The following is a 23,381-nucleotide window of genomic DNA, read 5'->3' on the forward strand; positions in this document are numbered from 1 at the left end:
TTTCCTGTCAATTCAAGGCTATAGCCTTTGCATAAAGCACTCCAAGAACAGGAGAGAGAAGGATACACTGAGTACATATATTTCTCTTTTTTTGTTGTTGGCAGAGTATCAGCAGAAAACAAAATCCAAAACACAGCAGAGCAAACAGCCAAAACATGCTATTATGAAATGTATTTATTGAAATTATCCACATGTATCAGCCTTACTCATTGTGCATACTGAATATTTTGTCACTGATATGCGCTATGATATGCTTAATTGTTTCACAGAATGAGTTCTGTGTTTTTGCATGTTTTTGGAAGGCAAATATCACATAAATCTCCATGTTTACGCCCTTTGCTCATTGGCAACTCTCGCTATGTTTGTTTTTATGACATCATTCTGTGGCATGTCACTTAAATCCCATCAACTTAATCACCAATGTGTTTTATTGACTCCATATGGCTTATGGTATTTTTTTTTTTTTTTTTTAAACGAATCATAATTTTTCATCCAACTTGAAAACATCACTCCACCGTGTTTGTTGCTAACGAGTACTAGTTGGAGTCAATGAAGCGAACCGCACATCTATTATGTAAAGTAGACAGTAAAAAAAATGCAGGGAATAGTTGCAGGATGATGGTACTTGTTGGCAGTAAATCTTAGTGATGTCTGGCAAATACAGGCATCTGGAAACACCCCTGCAGCCTGCTGATAATGAAGCGCCATAAATCACAGAACGAACAAACAAACTGAATGCACTCACAGAAACACATACACACAAATTCACAGATGCTGAAACATGTACACAGGAATGCATTGTAAAACCGGGTGTGATTTAGGCAACACTTATTCAGGCTTGGGGTTCAGGATTTTAATTGGGACATTCAGGTTGAGCGTATGTGTTCACATTTTTGTTTTGAATGTGTATTTCCATCCATGTTTGCCTTGAAGTTACATTACCACAGCCAAGATACACCTGAGTTTCTTGCCCAGTTAATCATCTTTAACCTCAGTTTGAATGTCTAAGGAAGGAATGTGGCCTACTCATTAAATTTTTTTTTTTTTTTTCCAATTTATGGTGACATTTAAAAAAAATGTACCTGTACATGAAGTGTGTTTACAGTTAAGTTAGCCAGCGTTCAGTGAGCTGCTGACCTGGTTAAGGTAAATGCAGTACCCTTTAAAGTATATAGTCAAGAATCATCATTCCTCAACAAATGTTACAAAACTGTGACCCAGCAAGGTCTCACCCACAGGTCCTTCTGGTAAGTCAGTAAGCTTTCTGTGTCTGCCACAGAACTGCTGTGGGGCCACCACAGTCTTCTACAGAGGACAGTCTAATCCCTCTGTGTTGTTAACCCACTCTCTGCTTTCTCCTAAAAATGTCAGCGGCTAATCCACAGGCTAGCATTGTTGATGCAGTTGGGATCAAAAGGCTTATCCCTATTAACTTTGGACCATAAGCCACAATTTCAACCTGGTGAGCAGGAACAGGTGACACATTTTGTCTCTTAATCAGCATTCTAAGTGGGCAGCAGAATAATGTGAACAAAACAGTCCCATGTGTTTTTGTCATTTGTTTTCCAAACATTTTATCCCACATTTTGAAAAACACTTGTGGAGCTACTTGGTAATAACGAAAAGCCTGTTTTTGTCAGAATAACCTTTAATGGTCAATGTGCTGATGAGTGGGTCAGCATGTGTACTTTTTTCTTGGTATGTTTGTGTGCAGAGAGAACCAAAAGAAGAGGGAAAAGAATGACATCAGTATATTCTCCACTTGTGAAATTGTAACTTTTTGTTCTTTTTAAAAACTTTTAGATTTCCTGTTTTTGCTCTTTGTCAATCAATCTTGAAACCAAGACACCTCAAATATCAGATGTAGCCTTTTTGCCAACACCAGTTCTTTTTCCAAGTTCATTTCATCTTCTTTACTAATTTTAAAGTTGTATACAAAAAATCCACAATGTGTAGTTGTCAGTTTGTTACTTTTTGTTTGCTAAATGAACCTGTCTGCTGGAACTTATTGTCATCGGTCATTCACTGTGCAGGCAAAGTACTGTACATGTGAAACCAGCAATCAAAATGTTGTTAAATCGGGATAAATCGTGTTACTAACAAGCAGGATAATTCTCTTTCACCTGTACCACAGTGGCTTTATTTTATCTAATTATTGAATCCACTGCAGTATGAGAAATCTGAATATTAAACAATATGTTTATCCCTGCTCTTATTCTTATTATACCAACGTACAAGACATAGGAGGAGGATTCTTTTATAAATCTAAACACAAATATCCCAACTAAATTTTAGTGGGTGCATTAGAACCATAAAGTCTCAGTAAGGACTCTGTCTGGGAGAGACAAAGAGCCTAATGGTCTGCATGCGTACATGCAGAGACATTTCTTGTTCACTGAAGTTACACTTGAGGTTAGATAGTTGGTTTCTAATGCCAAACCGTTTTCATGTGTGTACAAAGTATCAGGATTATCCACCTGTAAGAATGACCTAAGAAGTAGAATTTGGTGACCGTTTAGTCTGCCTTTTGGGAGGAAGAGTCTTATGGTCAGACAAGTTGAGAATTACTGTCTCGTCCGGTGATGGATTCCAAGGGCCAGTCAACAGTTCACAGTTTATGCTCCAGGAGCCCAGCACTAAATCCCACCAGACACTGCCTGAAACCAGAAGCCAGTTGCTTTGGCTTACTGCTCTAAAAAAAAATGTGTATCTCTTTCTCTGTTTATGCATATCCACTTTTCTCACGCTCTCTCAATCAACATCACCCCATACAGAAAATATCTCACAGCTCAAGGCTGAATGAGAGAACGAGGCCTCGGCTAGTGGTCAGTGTATATATATGTGTGTGTGAGTGGGTGCACAGTGTGTATGGTTGAATCATTGACCTCCTAACACAACTAAGGATTGAAAGTGCACTCATTCGCCTGGGCTTTTAGTCTTACACAAGATGTCAGCACATTAGTGAGACCTTTTTTAGAGTGTCCCCAAATTTCGTTTGGAATTGTTTTCTTTTCAAATAGCTTTTAAATCCAACATCTGGACACTAATATACCTCCTCTGCAGGAAATGTTCCAACGCATCATTACACCAAGTCATCACATCACTTCCTATTGACACACTCCAAGTTTGACATATGGAAACTATTAAAATGTGGAGAGGGGATGCAGGGGAGAAAGTATGAGGGGTAGCGGGGGTTAGACTCCAGGAAAAGGCTAAAATGAAATTGTTTCCCACGTTTCCCTGCAAATGTGCACCCGGGGGTCGACAAAGCATGGAGAATAAATTCCTTTATAAGTGCAGGGTAGAGGGCGAATTCATGCCAGTCAAAAAGCAGAAATGAGCTCCAGATAACATCTTCAAAGGCCCTGGACAGGCGGGCGCGTGAACTCACTCACATCACACACACACACACACACACACACACACACACACACACACACACACACACACACACACACACACACACACACTGTCATTCTTCCCCTTATCACACACAGTTACCTTATACGTCTAGCGCTGGAGCCGTCAGCTTACCTGACCATAAGCCATCTGAACCAATTTAGCCATTTGCGTTAAGTGGTGGAGAAAAAGGTTTGGGTTAGCCTGAGCCCTCTAATCCTTGGCCAGCACAGACCATGGGTGGTCACACACACACATGCACACACATACTGCTGCTGCAGTGTGGGGGGAGGTTGAGAGAGTGACAGTGGGGATGAGAGAGGCATGATGGACTGCTCAGCTTCGTTGTACTTAGTGCCAATGGCTTGCTTAACATATTCGACTCACTCACACTAAAAAGCATGTGCATACAGCCACACAGAAGCAGCATCCATTGCTGAAAAACAAAATATTATTTGTTACTAAGGCTGGATTTTGAACCTCAGTGCTTTTTATATATATATATATAAAGGCTGCAATATTTCTTTAGCACCACATCAAAAATTTTCAGTTACTAAAAGCTGGCATTGAATGCTCATACTCATAATACATAATAGTTCCTGATTTAAAACTCCTTAGCAAACAATAGACCACTGGTGGGTTATTCAGAACAAACTCATGCAGTGCAGTCAAACGTTGTTCAAATCCTCAGAGCATTTTAAATGCTAGTGGAGATCCCAAAATTTCCAAAGATACCAAATATGTCAGGCAGACTTTGGGGAAAACGTGGCTAAAATGATGCCCAAGACATAAAGAATATTTCCATTTGATGGAATGGTGAAGCCGTAAACAACATGGAGTCTTGGGTTTGAATATTTCCCCCAGTTTAAGCATCATAATGCTGCAGTGAAGAGCTGGAACAACATGGGACAAAATACTGTACTGTAATACTGTCAAACAGAGCTGGTTTCAACAACTTCAAAGCTATGAAAAGGAAATGGGGGGAGAGTGTGGGATATGACATTACAATTGATAAAAAAGGATTTTGTTTATAAAAAAAAAAAAAAAAGGTTGATGTTTCTCAAGTAATGTACCAAAAAATATAAAAAATATACGTATTGTAAAAATTTCAAAGAATACCCAGCCTCACTTGTTACTGAATTATCAGGGTGAATCATCAATGTCTGTTGTCAAAATCAGGCATATGATTAGGTCAGCTGAATTATTTTCACCCAGAAAACTTTGAAACAGATTTAACAACTGTTTCTGTTGGTAATAGTAAAATCCTCTCTAAAACTGACATGATTTGTGGGAAATCTTACTTTACTAAGCTTCTGGCTACAGTAATGACAATAATGACCCCACAGTGGTTAATCATGCTGGCGCACATGCTTGTAGGCCACTACGCACATACACACGTGTGTAAAGCAAACACATACCCTACCCCCTGTGCACCCCAAACAACCCACTTCCAGTAAATTAGTGGCAGTAAATGAGGCAGCTGACGCTTGCAGCCCATAGCTCTTCGGTGGACACCTGACACGGCCCAGACAACCCCACACTGGGACAACCTGCACTGTGGCATGCCAGGGGGAACACAGGCAAACATTGAGAAAATATGTGACCGAGGTGCTATGAAAACGCTGGTACTTACTGGTACCCATTCATTCACATTCTTGTTAGGCTCTGTGGTCTCTCACCCACATTTATTCAACTGTAATTGCTATTATGAGGGAAAACACAGCATTGTGTGAAGGTGAGATTTACACTGTTTATAAGTGACTTCATGGGTCATTGACAGGAACCCGTGGTGTGGTGTTTACACAATAGGAAGGGCGCACACTGGTGAACAGCAATGTCTTGTTAGTGCTAAGCAGAGAACCTCAAAGACCTCCCATATTGATTCCATCATTCAAAAGGCAACCATTCTGAGGAAACAAAGAAAATTATTTTAAGTTATTTTTTATTTTATTTTTTTAAACACCACTGTGCTTTAATATAAAGTAAGAAATCTTTAGCACAAATCTGCACATGAATTGATGTGGTGCTGTCTAAATGTAATGTACTCTGTGCTATGCCATATTTTAATGTTTCACAGCAGAATTAAAGGATAAGGCTGGTGTTTTACTATATTTTTCTTATCGTCAACAAATTCTATTAAAATTATTGATACTTTTTAAGTGTCCTAATTTGTCTTTGGCTCTCAGCCCCAAGCCCATTTGTTCCAACTGAAGATGTAAATCTTTAAAGATGAGCAACAGATAGACAGTTTCATTTTTAAAAAAGGCTGAGTAATTTCCTAAAATAGCTGGGTACAGTAATGATTAACAGGTGTTACTCCATAGTAACAAGTGCAGTAAAAAGTGCATTTGTTCAGAGACTATTTTCAACCGTACATTAATACACTTTTGGTGAAATGTTGAGTATTTATGGCAGCAGGATGGTATATGTCATATTGACTAAAAAAGAAAACTGCAGCGCTGGTATTGTAATGACGGAACATAATTAATGTGTTTTTGGAAAACAGGGGAGGTCTATTGCACAGGAATAAGTGCAGGAACATAGTCAGTACTTGTTAATAGGATCAAGTAAATGTTATTTTTGGTCCTTTATGATTTGTTGACAATAAGAAAACCACAGATTATTGCCGACCTCTTCAGTTAAACTATACAACATGTTCACTTTAATTAAATAAGGTGAAGTCATTCAACTTACAGTGCTTGTAAAGGTGTATTGTGAAAAAAAAAAGTTGAGAAAGTACACGGTATCTAACCTGATGGCCAGCAGAGACAGTTTTTATGCAACTAATAAAAAGGCAAAAACAAAACAGGTTGTTACTGTGGTTTTGTCTGACTCTCACACCATTCACAGTGTTCTGCAAACGGGGGCAATGCAGCGAGGACACTCCTGTGACTGAAACAGCAGAGCTAATATTACTTGAGTCCAACAGCTGAAACGGCACTGAATATAAATCTATCTGTGATTTCACCTCACTGCTGTTGTCCTGTATGTGCTGGTGATTTAGTGGAGTGAGTAGGAGTCTTTGGCTTCTCCCAGGTGTCTTTTTTAGGTCATTAAGCAGCAATAAATTTTAAAGCTATTTGTCTACAGAGGGAATTTTAGCCACTATGTGTCTGAAACGTGTCCCATGAAGTGATTAAATGCTGGTTTTTGCCCACATATTATGCGCAACCACACTCATAAGCACAAATACATGCTCACGCACTTATATGCACACACATACAAAGAGATCTTGGCAGATGTGCCGCTTGTGATGGACTTGTTTGGATTTTAGATACAGTATGTATATGTAGACAACTCAGCCACTGGCTTCTAAAAAATCTGAGTAAAACAGATTGAGACCAAGACAACACTTTATCCAGCTTTAATCAGCTAACACGTAAGCAAAAACAAACTTGCGTATGAGAGCAGGCATTGTATTCACTCTCACCACACTGTGTCACACCTGTGGTGGTTCATCATAAAATATAAAAGCTCCCTTGACATTTGAGAAGCAAAGGACTTTTAGTCACATTTTTGCTTATAATGATTCTTTTTGTTTCTTTCTCATGCTCTACACTACTGCTCTGTCCAAGTCAAAATGAATAAAAATGAAAGTCATGCTCTTATCTTAAATTCTGTCCTGCTTACCACCCACACAAAATGGATCAAAGGAGAAAGGAGCAGCAGAATTTCACTTTAATCAGATTTGTAAATTTTAGTGTGTAGTCACAGTGGATTAATTTGGGGAAATAAGGAAATTCCACATGAGCATATTTATAACACCTGTGAGGATTATTAGCTCATTGTCAAAATCATGTCTTATGCAGGATGTGCAGAGAAGAATGTGCTGAGGTGAGAGAGGAGCCAGACATTGTGCTTCTCTCTCTAGCCCTCTCTTGTTTTAAAATTTGTCACACAACTGTTTGTGGCACTTTTCAAGACAGAGTGCAACACAATAAATGTCTTACTGGAGAGACTGTCTGAACGTGTGAGAAGTTATCCCCCTATTTAAACAATATCACGTCTCCCCCCTCTCTATAATGACCAGCTTTCAACGCCACCTTCAAGTGTGGACATTCAGAACAACTATAAACACTTTATTTCTGAAGTGGTTTGACAACACGTCGTACAAACTACTTCTGATAGAGTAGAACCTGGCCCCAAAACAGGTCAAAAATGTTGTCCGGTGCATGAAAAAACTTAAAGCTCGCTAGGAAGTTACTTCTCCCAGTCAAGTAATAGTCTGGCACATAACCCTCCGTACAATTAAAGAAGCAAGATATAAAGTTTAAATTGGTGTACTTGAGAGGTGCTTGTAGGCAGATGTTGTTACCTTTGGACAGAGCCAGGCTAGCTGTCTTCCCTTTCCCAGTCTTTGTGCTAAATTAAACTAACTAGCTGCTGGAAGTAGCTTTATATTAACCAGTCAGACATGAGAGTGGTATTGATCTTCTCCTCTAACTCTTGACAAGGAAAGACAATAAGTGTTTTTCACAAAAATGTTAAACTATTCCTTTCAGATGATATTCAAAGGGGTTTTGATTGTACTATCGCTGTGTAAGTGGCTGCCATTGGGTAAACAGGCTTTAAAGTAGCAGGACATGGCTAAAGGACTCTAATTAGGCCTGAGGGGAAAAAAATAAACATGGAGGAGGACAGCATTCATCTCAATACAAATATCAAGAGGAAAAGTTGATATTTACACTTTTTGCACACAGAATGTGGACAAAGTGGATAAATTGTATTGTGAATGGACCTTGTTCTCCTCGCTCTGTCTGATCTGTGCCCAGGGAGTGTGGATTAAAACAGGTCAGGGTGTGGAGGTCAGCCAAGGAACCTCAGGTCAAAAGTCAGAGGCAAGAAAGACCTCTGCATTTCAACTGACTGCTGCCCACACACACACACTAAAACACACACACACTTTGCCACTGAAAGGACACACGACTGCTCTATTTTTACCAGAAAGCCTGTGTTGATGCAGTAGTATTATCTAAAACCCACAACAAAGCCAAAGAAGGAAATATTACATGGGCAGAAAGATGAGAATCTACTATGACTAAAAAATGTGTGATTTTATCAGTAACGTCTCTGCAGACTACATATGTGAGGGCTGAATCAACACTGAATCAGAGGAGAGTGATGTGATTTGTTCAGAAGTCTCTGGGGGAGTTGTTATCTTTTGAGACCATTTATTAAGATGTGTGCACATCACAAAACTATGCATATAGTGTTTTAGCAACCACATTCCTTGTGTGTGTGTGTGTGTGTGTGTGTGTGTGTGTGTGTGTGTGTGTGTGTGTGTGTGTGTGTGTGTGTGTGTGTGTGTGTGTGTGTGTGTGTGTTTTTTTTTTTTTTTTTTCTATGATTGTCTTATTGGTGCGTGTAGCAAACCCCTTGCTGAAGCTTTACACTTTATTTTCTTGAATTAAAACCAATATTCTTAAAAGGACAGATCAGAATACGGTGATATTGTTGATATCGATTGTGCACAAACAATGATAGGCAAGGATGGTTGTAGTCACACTCATGGCCTAACTGAACTGGACACAGTTGCACTCAATACACAAACAGACAAGACCCTGCTTTATCCTTTGTTCTTATGTAGATTGTGAATCATAATTGTAGGATGCATGTGGACCGACAGGGAGAACATGCAAAGGGATTAAATATGTAGCTTTCACAACATCATGACACTGAATAAATATTGTTATTTGATGTTTCCCATGTAATGAGTTCTTCATAACATTTCTTCATTACATTAATCACACAAACACATGATTGATCACAAGCTTTGTTTGAATTGTTGCATGGCATCATAACAAAGCTGTCTCCACTATAATCTTTTTTCTTCTCTCTTTCCCAGAGCACCTCTCCCATTCCCGACAAAGAAAAAGCTGGTAAGCCTTCGCTCCTTTTTCATTCTCCTTTTTTCACTAAGCGTTTGTCTGCTGTTGATCTGGTGTGGGCCCTGTCTGGTGTCATGTGAAGAGATTCTGCGATACAATATCTGATTTATAGCCTTGTCCGGTGTTCAAAACATGGGGCAAGACAGGAGGAAGGAAGGAGTAGCTGAGTGGAGGAGGACAGGCTCTGGTTCTATGAGACACTGGATGCCAGTCTAGATAAGATCCTTGACTCATCTACTAAGCCATCAAGTCTGTTGCCTTTCCAAGATAAGAGCCAGACTGGATGTCGAGTCTGGTGCAAAAAACTTCTGATGCGTGTTTATCTACCTTTCCCCTCATTTCTTACTCTCCTTCAAAAATTTGTCATAATAAAAAAAAAAAAAAAATCTGTATTTAATGTAAGTAAGAATAAATAGCTGAATGCCTAAAACATGCATTTTGTAACAGGACTTTGTTAGTATATGTTCAGCTATAGGCCTACAGTTACCAATGCTCATGACTTCCTCCTGATGCGTAGCCTTCTTTGTATTGACATGTTGTGTCATTACTTTGCAATGCTCTGTGTCATCTGCTGGACACACTTTATTATGAACGGATCTAAAGAACAAATTCAATCTGTAGTGACTGCTCCCTCCACTCTGGCTCTGACCTCTCTGTCAGCAGTCCGCCTGTAATGCACAGGGGCATCAGGAAACTATGGATGCACAGACCTACTTTCAGACAGCCAGCAGGGGAGCAGTGTTCATTAAACACCCCCCTGTGTCGTCCGTCCGCTGGTAAACAATACCAGAGAGGTGGTTCCACATGGGGACGAGGCTTTCATATTGCCCCCCGCTGTCTCAAAGCCTGCTGGGAGTCCTCACTCACTCTCTCTCTGTCTCACCCTCTAATTACCGCCACTTGCTGAAAACCTTTCATGGGAAATGTGCAGAAGCTGTCAGTATGTTTGCTCCTGTGTGTGTGTGTGTGTGTGTGTGTGTGTGTGTGTGTGTGTGTGTGTGTGTGTGTGTGTGTGTGTGTGTGTGTGTGTGTGTGTGTGTGTGTGTGTGTATATGTCAGCGCTACCACTCCAGACATTTTTACAAGAAGCCTAAAACTTGCAAAAACGCACGGTGCCAACTTCAAAGGGGTCAAGGATTCTTGGTCATTTTTCTTCATTTAAACCAGTCTGACTTGCTGTAAGCAAGTTATGTAACCTCCATCTCTTGGTTTCTGTGACGGAACCCAGGACTCTGGAGGGAGGGTGGGGGTATGATGGGAGTTTTGGGGGCCTTGATGGAGCACAAAGCCCAGTGTTCATTGTGACACTTCAAAGCCCCCTCTGTATCTCCACCATTTAAGCCCCTGGGAATGACACATTTGTGACAGTGTTACATCACACACCATGCCCTAAAGGCTCCTGCTGCACTCCAATGAAAGACAGCTCATTCATGGTTAATTTTACTATCTCTGTGACAACGGAAGCACACCAGTGATCAACAAGAAGTTTCCATAGCCCGTGCTCTGTAATGGCATGGTTGATGGCTTCCCCACGGCGCTCGATGTACCTCAGTGAGTGGTCAGTGTCACGGCTTTCCTGTGCACAAAGAGGATGTGTCTACATGCTTCAGAGTTACAACTGACAACCTGTTGTTTAGAAGTGCTCTCTATGGGGCTCCTGTGATGCTGGTTAAAGCCTGAGCATCACAAGGGCTGCAGAGCCCTAATGCACTGGAATGGCAAGAAATTACATAACTCATACCATAGCACATACTATTTAAAGATTATAAGGACATCATGCATTAAGTTTTCATAACTGTCCTTATTGTCCTAGTTGGGTATGGTCTAGGAGATGATGCATGTGATGCGATGATAGATGTGATGTTATGTTGTTGAAATAAAATTCAAGAAGTACTAAATGGGACATAAAGAAAACATAAAACAAATCTATTTTCATGCATTAGGAAACACAATTAATACATCAAGGGGAAAAACCCAACTGCAGGTTAAATTTCGTAAGTGAACTTTTATCATACGGCTGACCAGATTTGTTGATATAGTTGTTTGGACAAATTCAAATAACATTCCTTTTAAATGATGAATATTATTGGCCTGTCATATAATGTCAACATGACTGTCAAACATCAAACAGATATTTTCAAAAGTGGAGACTACAAATGTCTTACAGTCTACTTTCAGGCCCACAGGGGGTTGAGTGTTTCATACCAAAAGAGTGGTGTGGAGTATAACTCACAACGCACAGGTAAAGGAACAGATATTAATGAGTGCAAGTTATTGTAGTTGTGGCACTGCGGTGTTACACTGCATGATCATAAACTGGAGAAGGCTGAAAGTTTGAACAATAAAACTTTGTTAAAAACTTAAAAACTTTTTCTCACCTGATACAGACACAATACATTAATTCTTTAGTGTCCCTTTAGTGGGCATAGATACTGTTGTATTTAACCAGATTTATATGAAGGCAGTTTGTGTTTTACAAAATAGACAAAACTCCAAATCAGTCAGTACTTATCTTTAGTGGCAGCTTGTTTTGCTCTGTGATCTCACATCCTCTTATCCAGGAAGTTGACAGGTTTACCTTGTGTGAGTGAAAAAACAGAGTAGGAGAGATTAAGAGGCAAGAGTGCAAAGGAGGACAAGGGTTCATATTATATCCAAGTCTTCTCCTCTGTAGTGGATAAAATATTGGGTTGGCTTTGTATATGGCCTTCAAACATTACACATTTATTTAGTAGTGGGTCTGTTTCTTTGGCAGCTCTGTCTACATATTATTTTGCTGAGGCATTGGTTCATCTCTCTCCCTCCTCATTCGAGCAAGTTAAGGGTAGAGTAATTGATAGCTGGTAGGGTTGAGGGATCTTTGGGGACTGGATATGAGGCAGCCATTGTGAAGAGTGTTTAAAGGTGTCAGAATTATACCACAGCAAATTTAAAGATACTTACAATATCATCACGTCTTCTGGCAGTTACCTTTATTATCAATTTCTGACCTGAACATCCAAGTCATAACTGATTTTCCTGAAACATCCTGGCGTTGAATAAAGCGCCTGAAAAAGCAAACAAACACGGATGTCTCATGAAGGGTGTAGCATTTTATTGAATTCAAATCCAGTCTCAAATCCACATATTGAATCTGAATCCTTTCAAACCCCCTATTAAATCTTACTGGGTTTACCTTTCAACATTTGTCAGTAACTAAAGGCTAAAATAACTACAACTCAAAGATGTCTAATCACCCTTTGTTGGCTGAAGACAGAAGCACCACAGTTTTTAGTGGCGGCCCAATGAATGCTCATGACCCGTGGATACAATCTGAAAATGAAATCAGCAGCATAGTATATGAAATGTTAATTAAATGTTAGCATCTATAGCCCACTGTACTTTACCAGCTACTTATTCCAAATACTAATGGTCTTCATTCAGAACTATGAATGATGACTGTGACTCGATCAGATTAAAATGGTGATATGATAAAAGTCAAACTGTGGGATGCTTAAACTGAAATGATGTGATCACATAGATTATTTCTTAAGAGAAGAGATGCCACTCTTTTGGTCCCTGTTGAAACACAAAAACACTCTGTATGTCAACTCGTGGTCATACAAAAAAAAAAAAGAGCTAAAAATGAGAAACTGCTACCTATATTTTTTTAAAAGAGGATTGTTAGCGCCTGAATGTAACAAATCCGGGTATTTTACCAACTGGTTCGAGGTAATTCAAAGCCAATTATGGTATTGTAATGACCAAGCCCGGAATTTTTTAACCCTCAGGTCACCAACTCCGCAATTATACAACTGTTTTGCGTCGTCCATGATGTGAATGCTTGCAACTTCTAAAGATGGGAATCTTGCTTGCTACCTTTTGTGCCACATGACATGAATTTTTCATGCCACGACATGATTTTTTTTTTTGGTCCTAACTTACTGTACATCAGCTCAGTGACTGACAGTCCTCATTCACCAACGTTTAGAAGTGATTAGAGATTGTTAAACTGATCTTTACGGCACATGGCGCTGGTTTTGCACAAACTACATGAAGTGATTTATATCAGAAAATCAACTTTTCAACCCATGTATGCAACAGAAGATTGCAAACAACTGAATATGTAACAGTATCTTCCACTCTCTTTTTCTTTCTGCTACTCTTTCTCTCACACCAGTGTTAGAGCTTGTTAACACCAACCTTTAGCTTTACCTGCTTCTAAGAATAGTCTACTTTTTTTTTTCTTGATTGTAGCTGTGGTTAGAGGCACCATACTGTGCCCTCCTGATCTAAATATAGACCAGAGCGAATATATAAACAGAACACAATGATGGGCATCCAACCAACTGCAGGGTTAAAGCCTGACCTTTTGCCTGGACTCACAGCCACAGAGCCTCATAGTCTAAAGCACTTGCCTCGGTTGTAGGTGGAGGAAAGGAAAACTGAGGAAAGAGGAAGTGGTTTAGCAACCTCAGTGGATCCTGTATGGGAGGGAACCTCTGACATTTGGGAGCTGGTAGTTCCTGTGAATAACTTGTCTCATCATTTCTGTCTGTCTGGCTCCCCTTTTTGTTTCCATTTGTTCTTTATCCACTGTTTCCCCTCTAGTCACTATTCTTCCCTTCTTGGAATTCCAGTGACAAATTAATCTTACTGGTATTAAGAGCTGTTTTTAAATGCAACTGTGTTTTTTTTTGTTTTGTTTTTTTTCCCCCCTTTTTGATTCCCAAAACTACACCAGACCTGATCTCTGATCTCTGAGGATCCCAGTATTAATCATCATATTGTTACACACTTTGAAAACTCCCCTCTGTTGGAGCATTTGTCAGACGATTAAAAACAACACCAATTTGTCTGACTGGAGGAAATTGTTTTTTTAAAATTCAAATTTAGAGGTCTGTGCTTAGACCATTTAAAGAAGCAGTTCAGCATTTTTGCAAATATGCTCATTCGCTTTTTTGCCGAGAATTTAATTAGAAGATCAACACCACTCTCGTGTCTTTATGCTAAATATGAAGATGGAGCCACTAGGCAATTATCTTAAATTATCTTATTTTAGCATAAAGACTAAAAACGGGGAAAACGGCTATCCTTGCTCTGTCCAAACTTTAAAAAAATCTCCTACCACCACCTCTTAATTTTACTAGTTAACATGTTATATCTTATTTGTTTAATCTTTTGTGACACATTGACATGTTGGGGTTTTAGACAGATTTTCTTTTTTTTTTCTTTCTTTCTTTTTTTTTACTTTGAACAGAGCCAGACTAGCTTTTTCCCCGTTTCCAGTCATTATGCTAAGCTAAGCTAATCACCTGGTGGTTCTAACTCCAACTATTCACTGTCACTATAAAAAAAAAAACTCAGCACAGATGGTGTCTGTTCATCTATGGATCTTGTGACTGAGATTTTTGGCTCCAACACACCATATCTCAAGTCTTCAAAATGAGCAAATGTCTGCTCCAATTTTCACTTAATTTGGAGAATGTTCATTCTGAGCGAGTTGCTTTCCTCATTTTTGACCTTTGCTAGTGTCCTCTTGTTTATACTGTGGATGCTCTTTGAGGACATTGCTCTCATCTGAGAAGGTACTTTGACAGATGTAATGAAGCTCCCTTAGCCTGGAGCCAAGTCAATAAAAGTTTGTGACTGATGTTTGTTTTTCTGTTACTCGTTCCTGCTCTTTGATTGAGTTTGCCTTGTTCCACTTTTTTTGCCATCCCTCCATACAACTATACAGGAGTCACTGTGTTTGTGCAAGGTCACATTCCTGGCCTCCCCTGTCAGTCTATGCCAGCCTAAACACCTCCCCTCCAAACAGCTCCTCCTCTCCCCTCCCATTTGACACTCTCACTCCCTTGCTTCCTGTCTGGAGACTGGCACTGTACTGTAACATACTGGAGTTCATTCCATTTAAATTTCACTCTTCCTCTTCTGTGGTGAATACATTTACAGATGCAATCTTAACTGTTCCCCTTACATGCACATAATTCTACTTTCATGTTTGATGTAATTTGTGGAGATATTTGACACTTTGGAATTTGTTTTGTTAAAGCGGGCTATTCAGGCTTCAACTTGAATTCCATAAATATATTTTCTATGACCGGAGAAGTGTAACTTTCTCAGCTTTTTTGTATCTCCGATTTTCTTGTGTCAAAGCTCAGAAACCGCTTTCAATCCTCGGCAAGTTTTGAGAGCTCTTTCTCTGGACATCCATCTACTTAGTTATGGTACCCTGAACAGGAAACCACTGCATGAAGGGGAATTTACAACAGGAGGTCAGCTTGCTGAACTCTCAGAGTTACAACTACAAAAGTCTCACCTATACCAGAGACCGAAGCTTAAAAAAGGTTACAGTATATCATTATTGTTATTGTTTAGCCTTATTTTGCAGCAGATCGGTACATGATTCATCACCAACTGTGTATTGCTTTTTACAGAAAATAGATCATCATGATTTTTGTTTGCATATGGAACCTGGTCAATGAGTAACTGCATGGACATTGAGAAACCAGGTGTCTGTGATTATTTTATGGCAACAGTATACTTTAGAGAGTTATATACAGAATATGAAAAAGTAGTTGAGTCTTACATGGGTTCAATTTTTATTTCCATCTGCAAGTTACGTACATTTTCAGTTTTTCAACAGGATATGATTTAAATGAAATTTGGAAGAAAGTAAGGTAAATGCCCATGTAACGTTTGATTCATTTTTGGTACAGATCCAGTGGATCCAGGTGCAGATCTGAGATTTTTTACAGTGATTTCTTAGCATTGTGAGATATTTTAACATTTTTGGCGATTTTGTCATGAGCAGCTTTACTATGCGCACTCTCTCGCACAGTGTTCCAGATTTATCACCAGACAGAATTCTGATAAATTATCTTCAATAATTCAATAATTGCCCAGTGCCGACATTTAAAAATTTCTTGTTTTCTGCATTTATTTTTTTTTTGCATATATGAAAACTACAGTATAGTTAAGAATAGTGAACAAACTATGTTTAAGGTATAGTTAAGCAACAAAAATACTATGTTAAAGTTAGAGATCATGGTTGTGGTTTAAAAAAAAAGGCTAACTTTACTTGTAGGTATGATATGACATACGATATATATGTCTGGGTATATATGATATATATACCCAGACCTTCAAACCCTTCTTTTGTGCCTCGTTACATAAAGGACACATTATTTTGGGCAGTGGCACTGATAGTTGGCACCAGACTTAAATCGTGAGTGGAAGTTTCCTATATGGACACAATTCCTAGGTATATGGCTCAAGGGCTTCATAGTCAAACATAATTCTGTACAGGGAAAATACTAATGTGGCCTGCACACATATAGATACATGGAGGCTTTCTTCAAAGTGATCAGTCCTATTACAAGAATAATATTTTACTGTATTTGGCCACAAATACCTTTTGTCTGAGTAGATCATATTCTAGGTAAGGGAAGTATCTAGGTAAACAAGAAGTGTTTTAGCGGAGGTTTATTAATGCCCCAAACCTAAGCTTCACCCGAAAAGACCCATCAAGAACTTCCACCCAAAACCAGGGGACTGTAACTCTTCCAATGTTGATGGTGTGAAATCCCCACACTGTCCCCAGCCTAATGAATCAGTCCTGGCTCTGTCACTCCCTGGCTGGTTTATATCCCTTGTCTGGATGTCAGGGAGAGAGATTGTGTAGAGCATGGAGGAGACTTAGCTGTAGGCTGCTTGAATACACTATATATGGGATATTTTGTGTTTTGATAATTTAAGTTGTCTGGTTGTGTGGTATCTGGTTGCGCAAAGGTATCAGAATGGAGTTCTATGAAAATAGGGCAGACAGTAGGGGTGAAACCGTGTATGTTTGATAGTAGCCTAAGACCTGAAGCACATGGCAGCATCAAAGGGACTTGCACACAATTACAGTCACACTTGGGCACACCCACACATACATGCTTCAACAAACTGACACATGTTTGGCTGTGCTGTAAAGAATATAGTATAGTGCATTGTTTTTCACAGACGTTTTGATGATAGACTCTCGCATACTGTTTATATACACTGTTTGAAGTCCTCCCAGAAACACCCCCGCCCTCGTTTTTCACCTCCCCTGTCTCCATTTCTGGGTCAGTATGTTGGCAGGTAACCGTCTCCTGCTTCTGTTCTGCGGAGTTAGATGTAGGTACACACTACTGTCACGCTGCACTCTTGTTTGACAGGGGGGGTATTTGGCAAGCCTTTCCTTCCTGAGGTATGAGAACTCCATTGTTTTCCTTAGTTCACCCCCTCTCTTCCCCCCTTCAGGACCTTTTCCCTCATATCCAGGTTACAGTCAGTGTATTGCCCCCTTATCACAGGTATAGCAGAGACACAGAGAGGGAAAGTACACTGATATGTTGGTGTGATACGAATACTGACCCAGATGGTTTGCATTTGCGTGTCTGTGAGTATGCTCACATGCATGCTTGAAAACAATAATTTGATTCAGATGTTGTGTGAGTTGAACAGGTGTGTAAGGGAAGGATAGTAAAAATGTGATGTGATGTTTATAGGATGTTTGTTTTTCCGTATGTTATCCTAATCCTCATTTACGACACTGTTAAAGAGGTCATTCCACAATCACAGAAGCACAGACTAAAAGGTTGTGAGAAAGCAAAGATGCGGGAATACAGCCTTATCAGTCTCAGCAAACCTTGGGAGACCATAAAGTCAATTGGCCGCGATGAGCACAATGCTATCAGCAGACTGCAATAAGCCAATGCTCGGTACATTACCTTCACTTGCTGGAGCAATCAGCACGATTGGATGATTTTCTCAAGTGTGAGGTTAGTGTGGAATGTAATGGAGGGCAACCTGAACAGCACATACTGCTCACAACTACTATATTCAAACACCCAAGTAATGAGTAACTTAATCTGTACACATACATTTTTACATGTTCAGTTTAAAGACACACAATAACACAGAATTTTTAAATTCAGTTAATTGTTAGAAATATATTTTAGATTAACTTAAATGCAGTATTAATTGATTTTAAGGGCCTCTTGGGGACAGCAACACAACCTGTAAACACAATAACATATCACCTTATAAACATACATAAACATAAATAAGCAGTTGCCTATTTACTCATGCAGCACACACTGAGTACCATTAGCATTAATTTGGAGTTGAAGTTGCCCAGCATTCGCTCTCCTTCTAGCTCTGTCTTTGGCTTCCACCAACTCCCAAGGGAAATATCAGGCTCTTCAGCTGCTAAATGCTCCACTGTGTTCCCCAGCTAGTTGCTAACTTTGTTTTTTGTGCTGTTTGGCGCTGAGCAGGTAATGTATAGTGGGTTTAGCCTGTCAGAGCTTTTTCACTGAAGATGGCTTCCTGCCGTGGCTGTACACAAGTTAAGAAGAGAGATTAAGGTGGATTTAAACAGTAAAGATGTGGGACATAAAACAGGTCCATGTAGTCTTGTGTGTTTGACTGTATTTTGTCATGCCTGCACAAAGGCAGTTGATATATGAAAGAGCATTAATAATCTTGCACTCCTCTATGTAAAATTTCTAAGACGTTCCAAACTGATCCTAAGGATCAGCATCTGGGCTGATCCAGGCATATTTCAATGGATCGTTATCGGCCAAAATAATGCAGATCAAAATCATATCCTTTCATTACTGTATTCTGATGTGTTTTGTTCACCTCGGCCTGATTGTGTTGCAGCGCCTCTCCTTTAAGAAAGCTGCCCTCCACAGTGCAGCATCTTGTTGCATAAAGGCTAATTTATATTTCTCAATTGAATCGACTATATGTATGCTGTAGCCTAACATGCACCTCCCTAGAAATGTAAATACATACAACTACAACAACTGTGATTAGTCTGCTTGGTAGCATGTCTCGTCCATGTCTCTTAGTGTCCAGACAAGCACAGAAAGCTCACCCTCCTTCTGCCTCAATCAGTTCATGGTCGTACTCACTATCTCCTCTGACGTCTTCTCTCTTTACTGCATTGTATTAATTTCAGTAAAAGTAACAGTTGTTTAACATTTAAAAGCTCCATTTCCAACACGATCCACTCAGTTTCAGTTGCAATTGTTTGAAGTACATGAAGAAACTCAATACAGTGGCACAGAAACGCCACCGCCAACTAGCGTTTTGGCAGTGTAAATGCAGAATGATGCAGACACACCAGCGCAAAAGTATAAATGCTTACAAATGCAAAGGCCACTTACATAGGCTACAGCGTAGGGTCTGCGTCGATCCTACACTGAAATATAACACAGGCTTAACCCCGTGGAAATTGGCATTTGTAAGTATAAAATATTAACTGAGTCCAGCAGTGAGTGACTCTGAGTTCAGACACTGAGGTTGGAAAGATACATAGATTCGCTGAGATCTGGTGCTAATAATCATTAACAAAACAGTGTGGAAAACATTCAGCTGCAGCTTCTCGTTTTAGCAGTTGCTGAGCATCGCTTTCGGTGATTTAAAATGACAACTGTTGTTGTTGTGGTATGTCATATCAGCTGTTACTAATAAACGTTAATTCTGTCAGTAACTTGATGACAGGCCTAAATTAAACTTGGCTGACGTTGGTTTCTGTGCTCCCCGCATGTCGCTCTCTGTACTTGTCAAAGATTGTTTGTGAGGGCGGAACCTCCACTCTGTAACAGCACTGTAAAACAATAAATGAACTGAGTTATTTTTGGTTCCAACAAATCCAAAAGAGTGAGACGTCTTCTTTCTAGTGGATTGCGTCATGTCACTGTCAGGGATAGCATTCTCCCACCTGAACTTTCTTTCATATAATATCAATAATATAAGCTTATTTTTATTTTTGAACCATGACTTTAAGTGTTTGGATCAAGAAGCTCATAAGAGATAAGGAGCGTGAGATTAACTCGTCTATAGTTGTGTTATTACTAGGCACGGGATACACAGGCTACTTAATAAACATTTAAGTAACGTAAATTAACTATGGGATTGGACTCCATATCGGCAAACACCCAATATTAAAGGACTTGGACCAGGATAGTGGCCAGAAAAACTTGTTTGGGACATCACTAGTAATTAATTTATCTTCTAAAAAGTCACGGTGTAAAAGTTACCATCAGCTATAGATGCCAGTGTTACAGTGATAGTACAACTACTGTGAAGTTGCCGTTTTTTTATTTTTCACCCAGTAAGTAGCCAACAACTAAGCTTCCCCAGTGAGTTGTGCTTGCTTAATAGAAGCTAAATCAGCATTATCCGATCAACTTAGCGGCAGTCTAAGTAATGGAATCTATAGTGTTTTGTTTTTGTCCATCTCAACAGCTTAAGTTTTGTTACATAAGGTTTACAGCACACGCCTATTTCTCAGTGACTAATGACTTTTACTTGGGTTTGTGTTTGCATGTGTGTGTTTGTATGTGTGTACTGCATATTCTGTTCCTACCATAATATTTACAGTAAAGTCATGTCATGGGTTGGACCATTTTCCATGACCGAATGGCTGTCGAAACTGATTATTAGCTGTGGGTAATAGCGGTTTCTGTGGTTCATGAGGAATTCCCACAAAATCCCACTAAACTTTTTCACTATCAATCATTTCTTCATTTCCATTTAATTGTCTTGCAGCTTTATCTGAGTGACTCAAATGTTATCCTGGACTCCTTTATCATCTCACTTTCTATCTTTTGGTTTCGGTCCTGTGATGTCTTTAGCTGCCAGTGCACAAGGACAAGATCTTCATAACAAGCAGGCTGCCTGGGCAATGGGTTATATAACTGATATTGGTGCTTTTTCTGTCTAGACAGAGTAGGGTAGGTATGAACAGAGCGGATGAGAGGAGCAAGGTGACAGAAGAGAGGCAAAAAAAAAAAAAAGATGTGAGATAAAAATAAGTCAGGGAGGGATAGACGCGAGTCGTGACGTTGAACCACTCACAGAGAGCACTGGATCTTGTGCCAGAAAGCACTTACTAACACTTATTCTCTCACACACACACACACACACACACACACACACACACACACACACACACACACACACACTCACACTCACACTCACACTGGCAGAATAAAATATGAGAGCATTGCAGCACTGGCTCGATGTGTCCCAGCATTTACCGCACTGATGCTTGCTGCAATAGATGGGAGTGTACAGTCTTAACAGGCGCAGAACAGAGTGAGAAAGAGAGAGAAGCAGGAACCAGTGCAGTGCAGAGGACTAAACAGAGCCAGACAGATGTAGAAACTAGTCAGATTATAATTGAATTGTTAAACATAGATACATACAAGCTAAAAAAATAGGGGCAGTGGAAAGAGGCGGGATTGACAAGGGAAAAGAGCGCAATAATCAACCTGATCAGGAACAGGCACAGGTGTTGCAACAAGGTAGGAGCCTGACGTAAATACGTTTCGGTGGTTGCTAATCAGCATGTCTCACTCTATGAGGCTGCTGCTGCTGCAGAGGTCCTTCAGTGACCACATCAGGTCATCTACCTCCAAAGCCCGAGATATGCTCAGCAAGACCACTCAAGAGAGTCGATTGACAGGTGAGTGACGAAGGCAGTAACTGACGCAGCAGGTGTATACGTGTAGGTGGTTGTGCAGTGTGCACATGTTAGTTGGCCTGTGTTTTGAATGTCACTGAGTGCATATGTCCATGTTTTCTTCCAGAACATACAGTTGTAATTTACTACAAGCATATCAGGTTTCAGATTCCATGACAAGATGCACAGCAGGATGAGAAAGCTGGAGTCATTGTTTCAGAGAGAAGACAGAAAATGCTGCAAGGCTTCTGTAAAGTGAACTGTGTCTCTGAAACATCAGATCAATAGACAGCATTTAATGGATGTGTGTGGATGCTGCAGCTGAGAGGTACAGGCTCTGAGTAGTGCAGATGTTTCTTCGCCCATTTACAAGAGGATCATTGTCAGGTTTGTGTCATATTTAGGTTTTCTGCTGTATTGGACTTTGGTTGTATTTTTTTTTTTTTTTTTTTTTGGATGGATTCATTTTGCTATGTATATCAGAAAATATCAGAGTTGCCATTTTCCCTCTTACCTGCTTCCGCCACAGTTGCTTGGGGACTGGTTTGGCCCCATGTATAACTAATGAGCTGGTTGTAGACATGCAGGACTGAGTCCATTAGGGTAGACTCCCAAGTTCCTGGCTAGCTACTCCAGTAGCTTGTCTCTAAATAATACAGAGTCCTTTATCTTATAAGAGCAGCAGTAAAGAAAATTGATTAACAGAGCTGCTTTTGAGGAATGTAGGCTGCATTTACAGGTTCAAGCCACTTCAAAGTGTTTTAAAGAGAGGTGTGATGAACTGTAAGGGGTAAGATTGACATGACATTTGGCTGCATCCTGTTTGAAATCTTGACACCTTCCAAGTCAGTACAGGTGCTGGTGTGCCACTTTTCGAACAAGGTAACACAGTTTTCCCACTGAATCCAGAGGTCACTGCCCTATGGCCTAACCTCTCTATTGAAGTAAAGAGCACCAGATGATAAATATCCACCAACAAACACTCTCCAGGATGTTTCAGGTTGTTGCCACATAGCTCACTATCCCACATGAAAGAGGGAAGTTGAAAAGTGGGTCAAAGAATTATGACAGGATCTAATTACAGCTCACCTGGCACTAGTTTCTCTTTTTTTTTCACTTGCTCTCTTTCTTTAAGAAGTAGGCAAAATGTTCTGGCTTTGACAAGAAATGCATGTGTAATTACAGGTTACATTATTATTTGTGTATGAATTCATGCATGTGTGTTCCTGGCCATAAAGTGCAGGAACACGTACTGTACGTAGAAAGTTATAGGTGTTCTTAGACAGCATATTTGTAACCACACAGGCTTGACGTACCATTAACCTTTGATGAAACTTAATCATAAATAGCTTTCAGTGTTGAAATTACCTTAAATTATGAATCTTAATCAAATTGTCCTGACTCCATAACCTTTTAAGATGTATTTTATGTACGATTAGGCCTTGGATGTTTTATGCAATTCGAGACTCCACCAATTAAATATGACTCATGGTCTTGAGCTGCCTTGGATAAATCTACTAGGATGTTGTAACCTGATATTTATTTACTATATCGTGAAGATGACAGGTTTGGGTATGTGATGCTTTGTGATGCATGTGCATTAG

General features: G+C 39.7%; 1 protein-coding gene across 3 annotated transcripts in view; it reads left to right on the top strand.

Annotated features, from left to right (window-relative positions):
• dlc1 (DLC1 Rho GTPase activating protein) overlaps window positions 1-23,381 on the top strand; it is an 84,973-nt gene that overhangs the window by 15,494 nt on the left and 46,098 nt on the right. For all 3 annotated transcript variants that reach the window (XM_040144864.1, XM_040144861.1, XM_040144862.1), the window contains exon 5: window positions 9,245-9,278. In XM_040144864.1, coding sequence (XP_040000798.1) covers window positions 9,245-9,278 — 34 coding nt within the window. The remainder of the gene's footprint in view (window positions 1-9,244; window positions 9,279-23,381) is intronic.

Source organism: Xiphias gladius, chromosome 15 (assembly GCF_016859285.1).
Source record: "Xiphias gladius isolate SHS-SW01 ecotype Sanya breed wild chromosome 15, ASM1685928v1, whole genome shotgun sequence".
NCBI lineage: Eukaryota > Metazoa > Chordata > Actinopteri > Istiophoriformes > Xiphiidae > Xiphias > Xiphias gladius.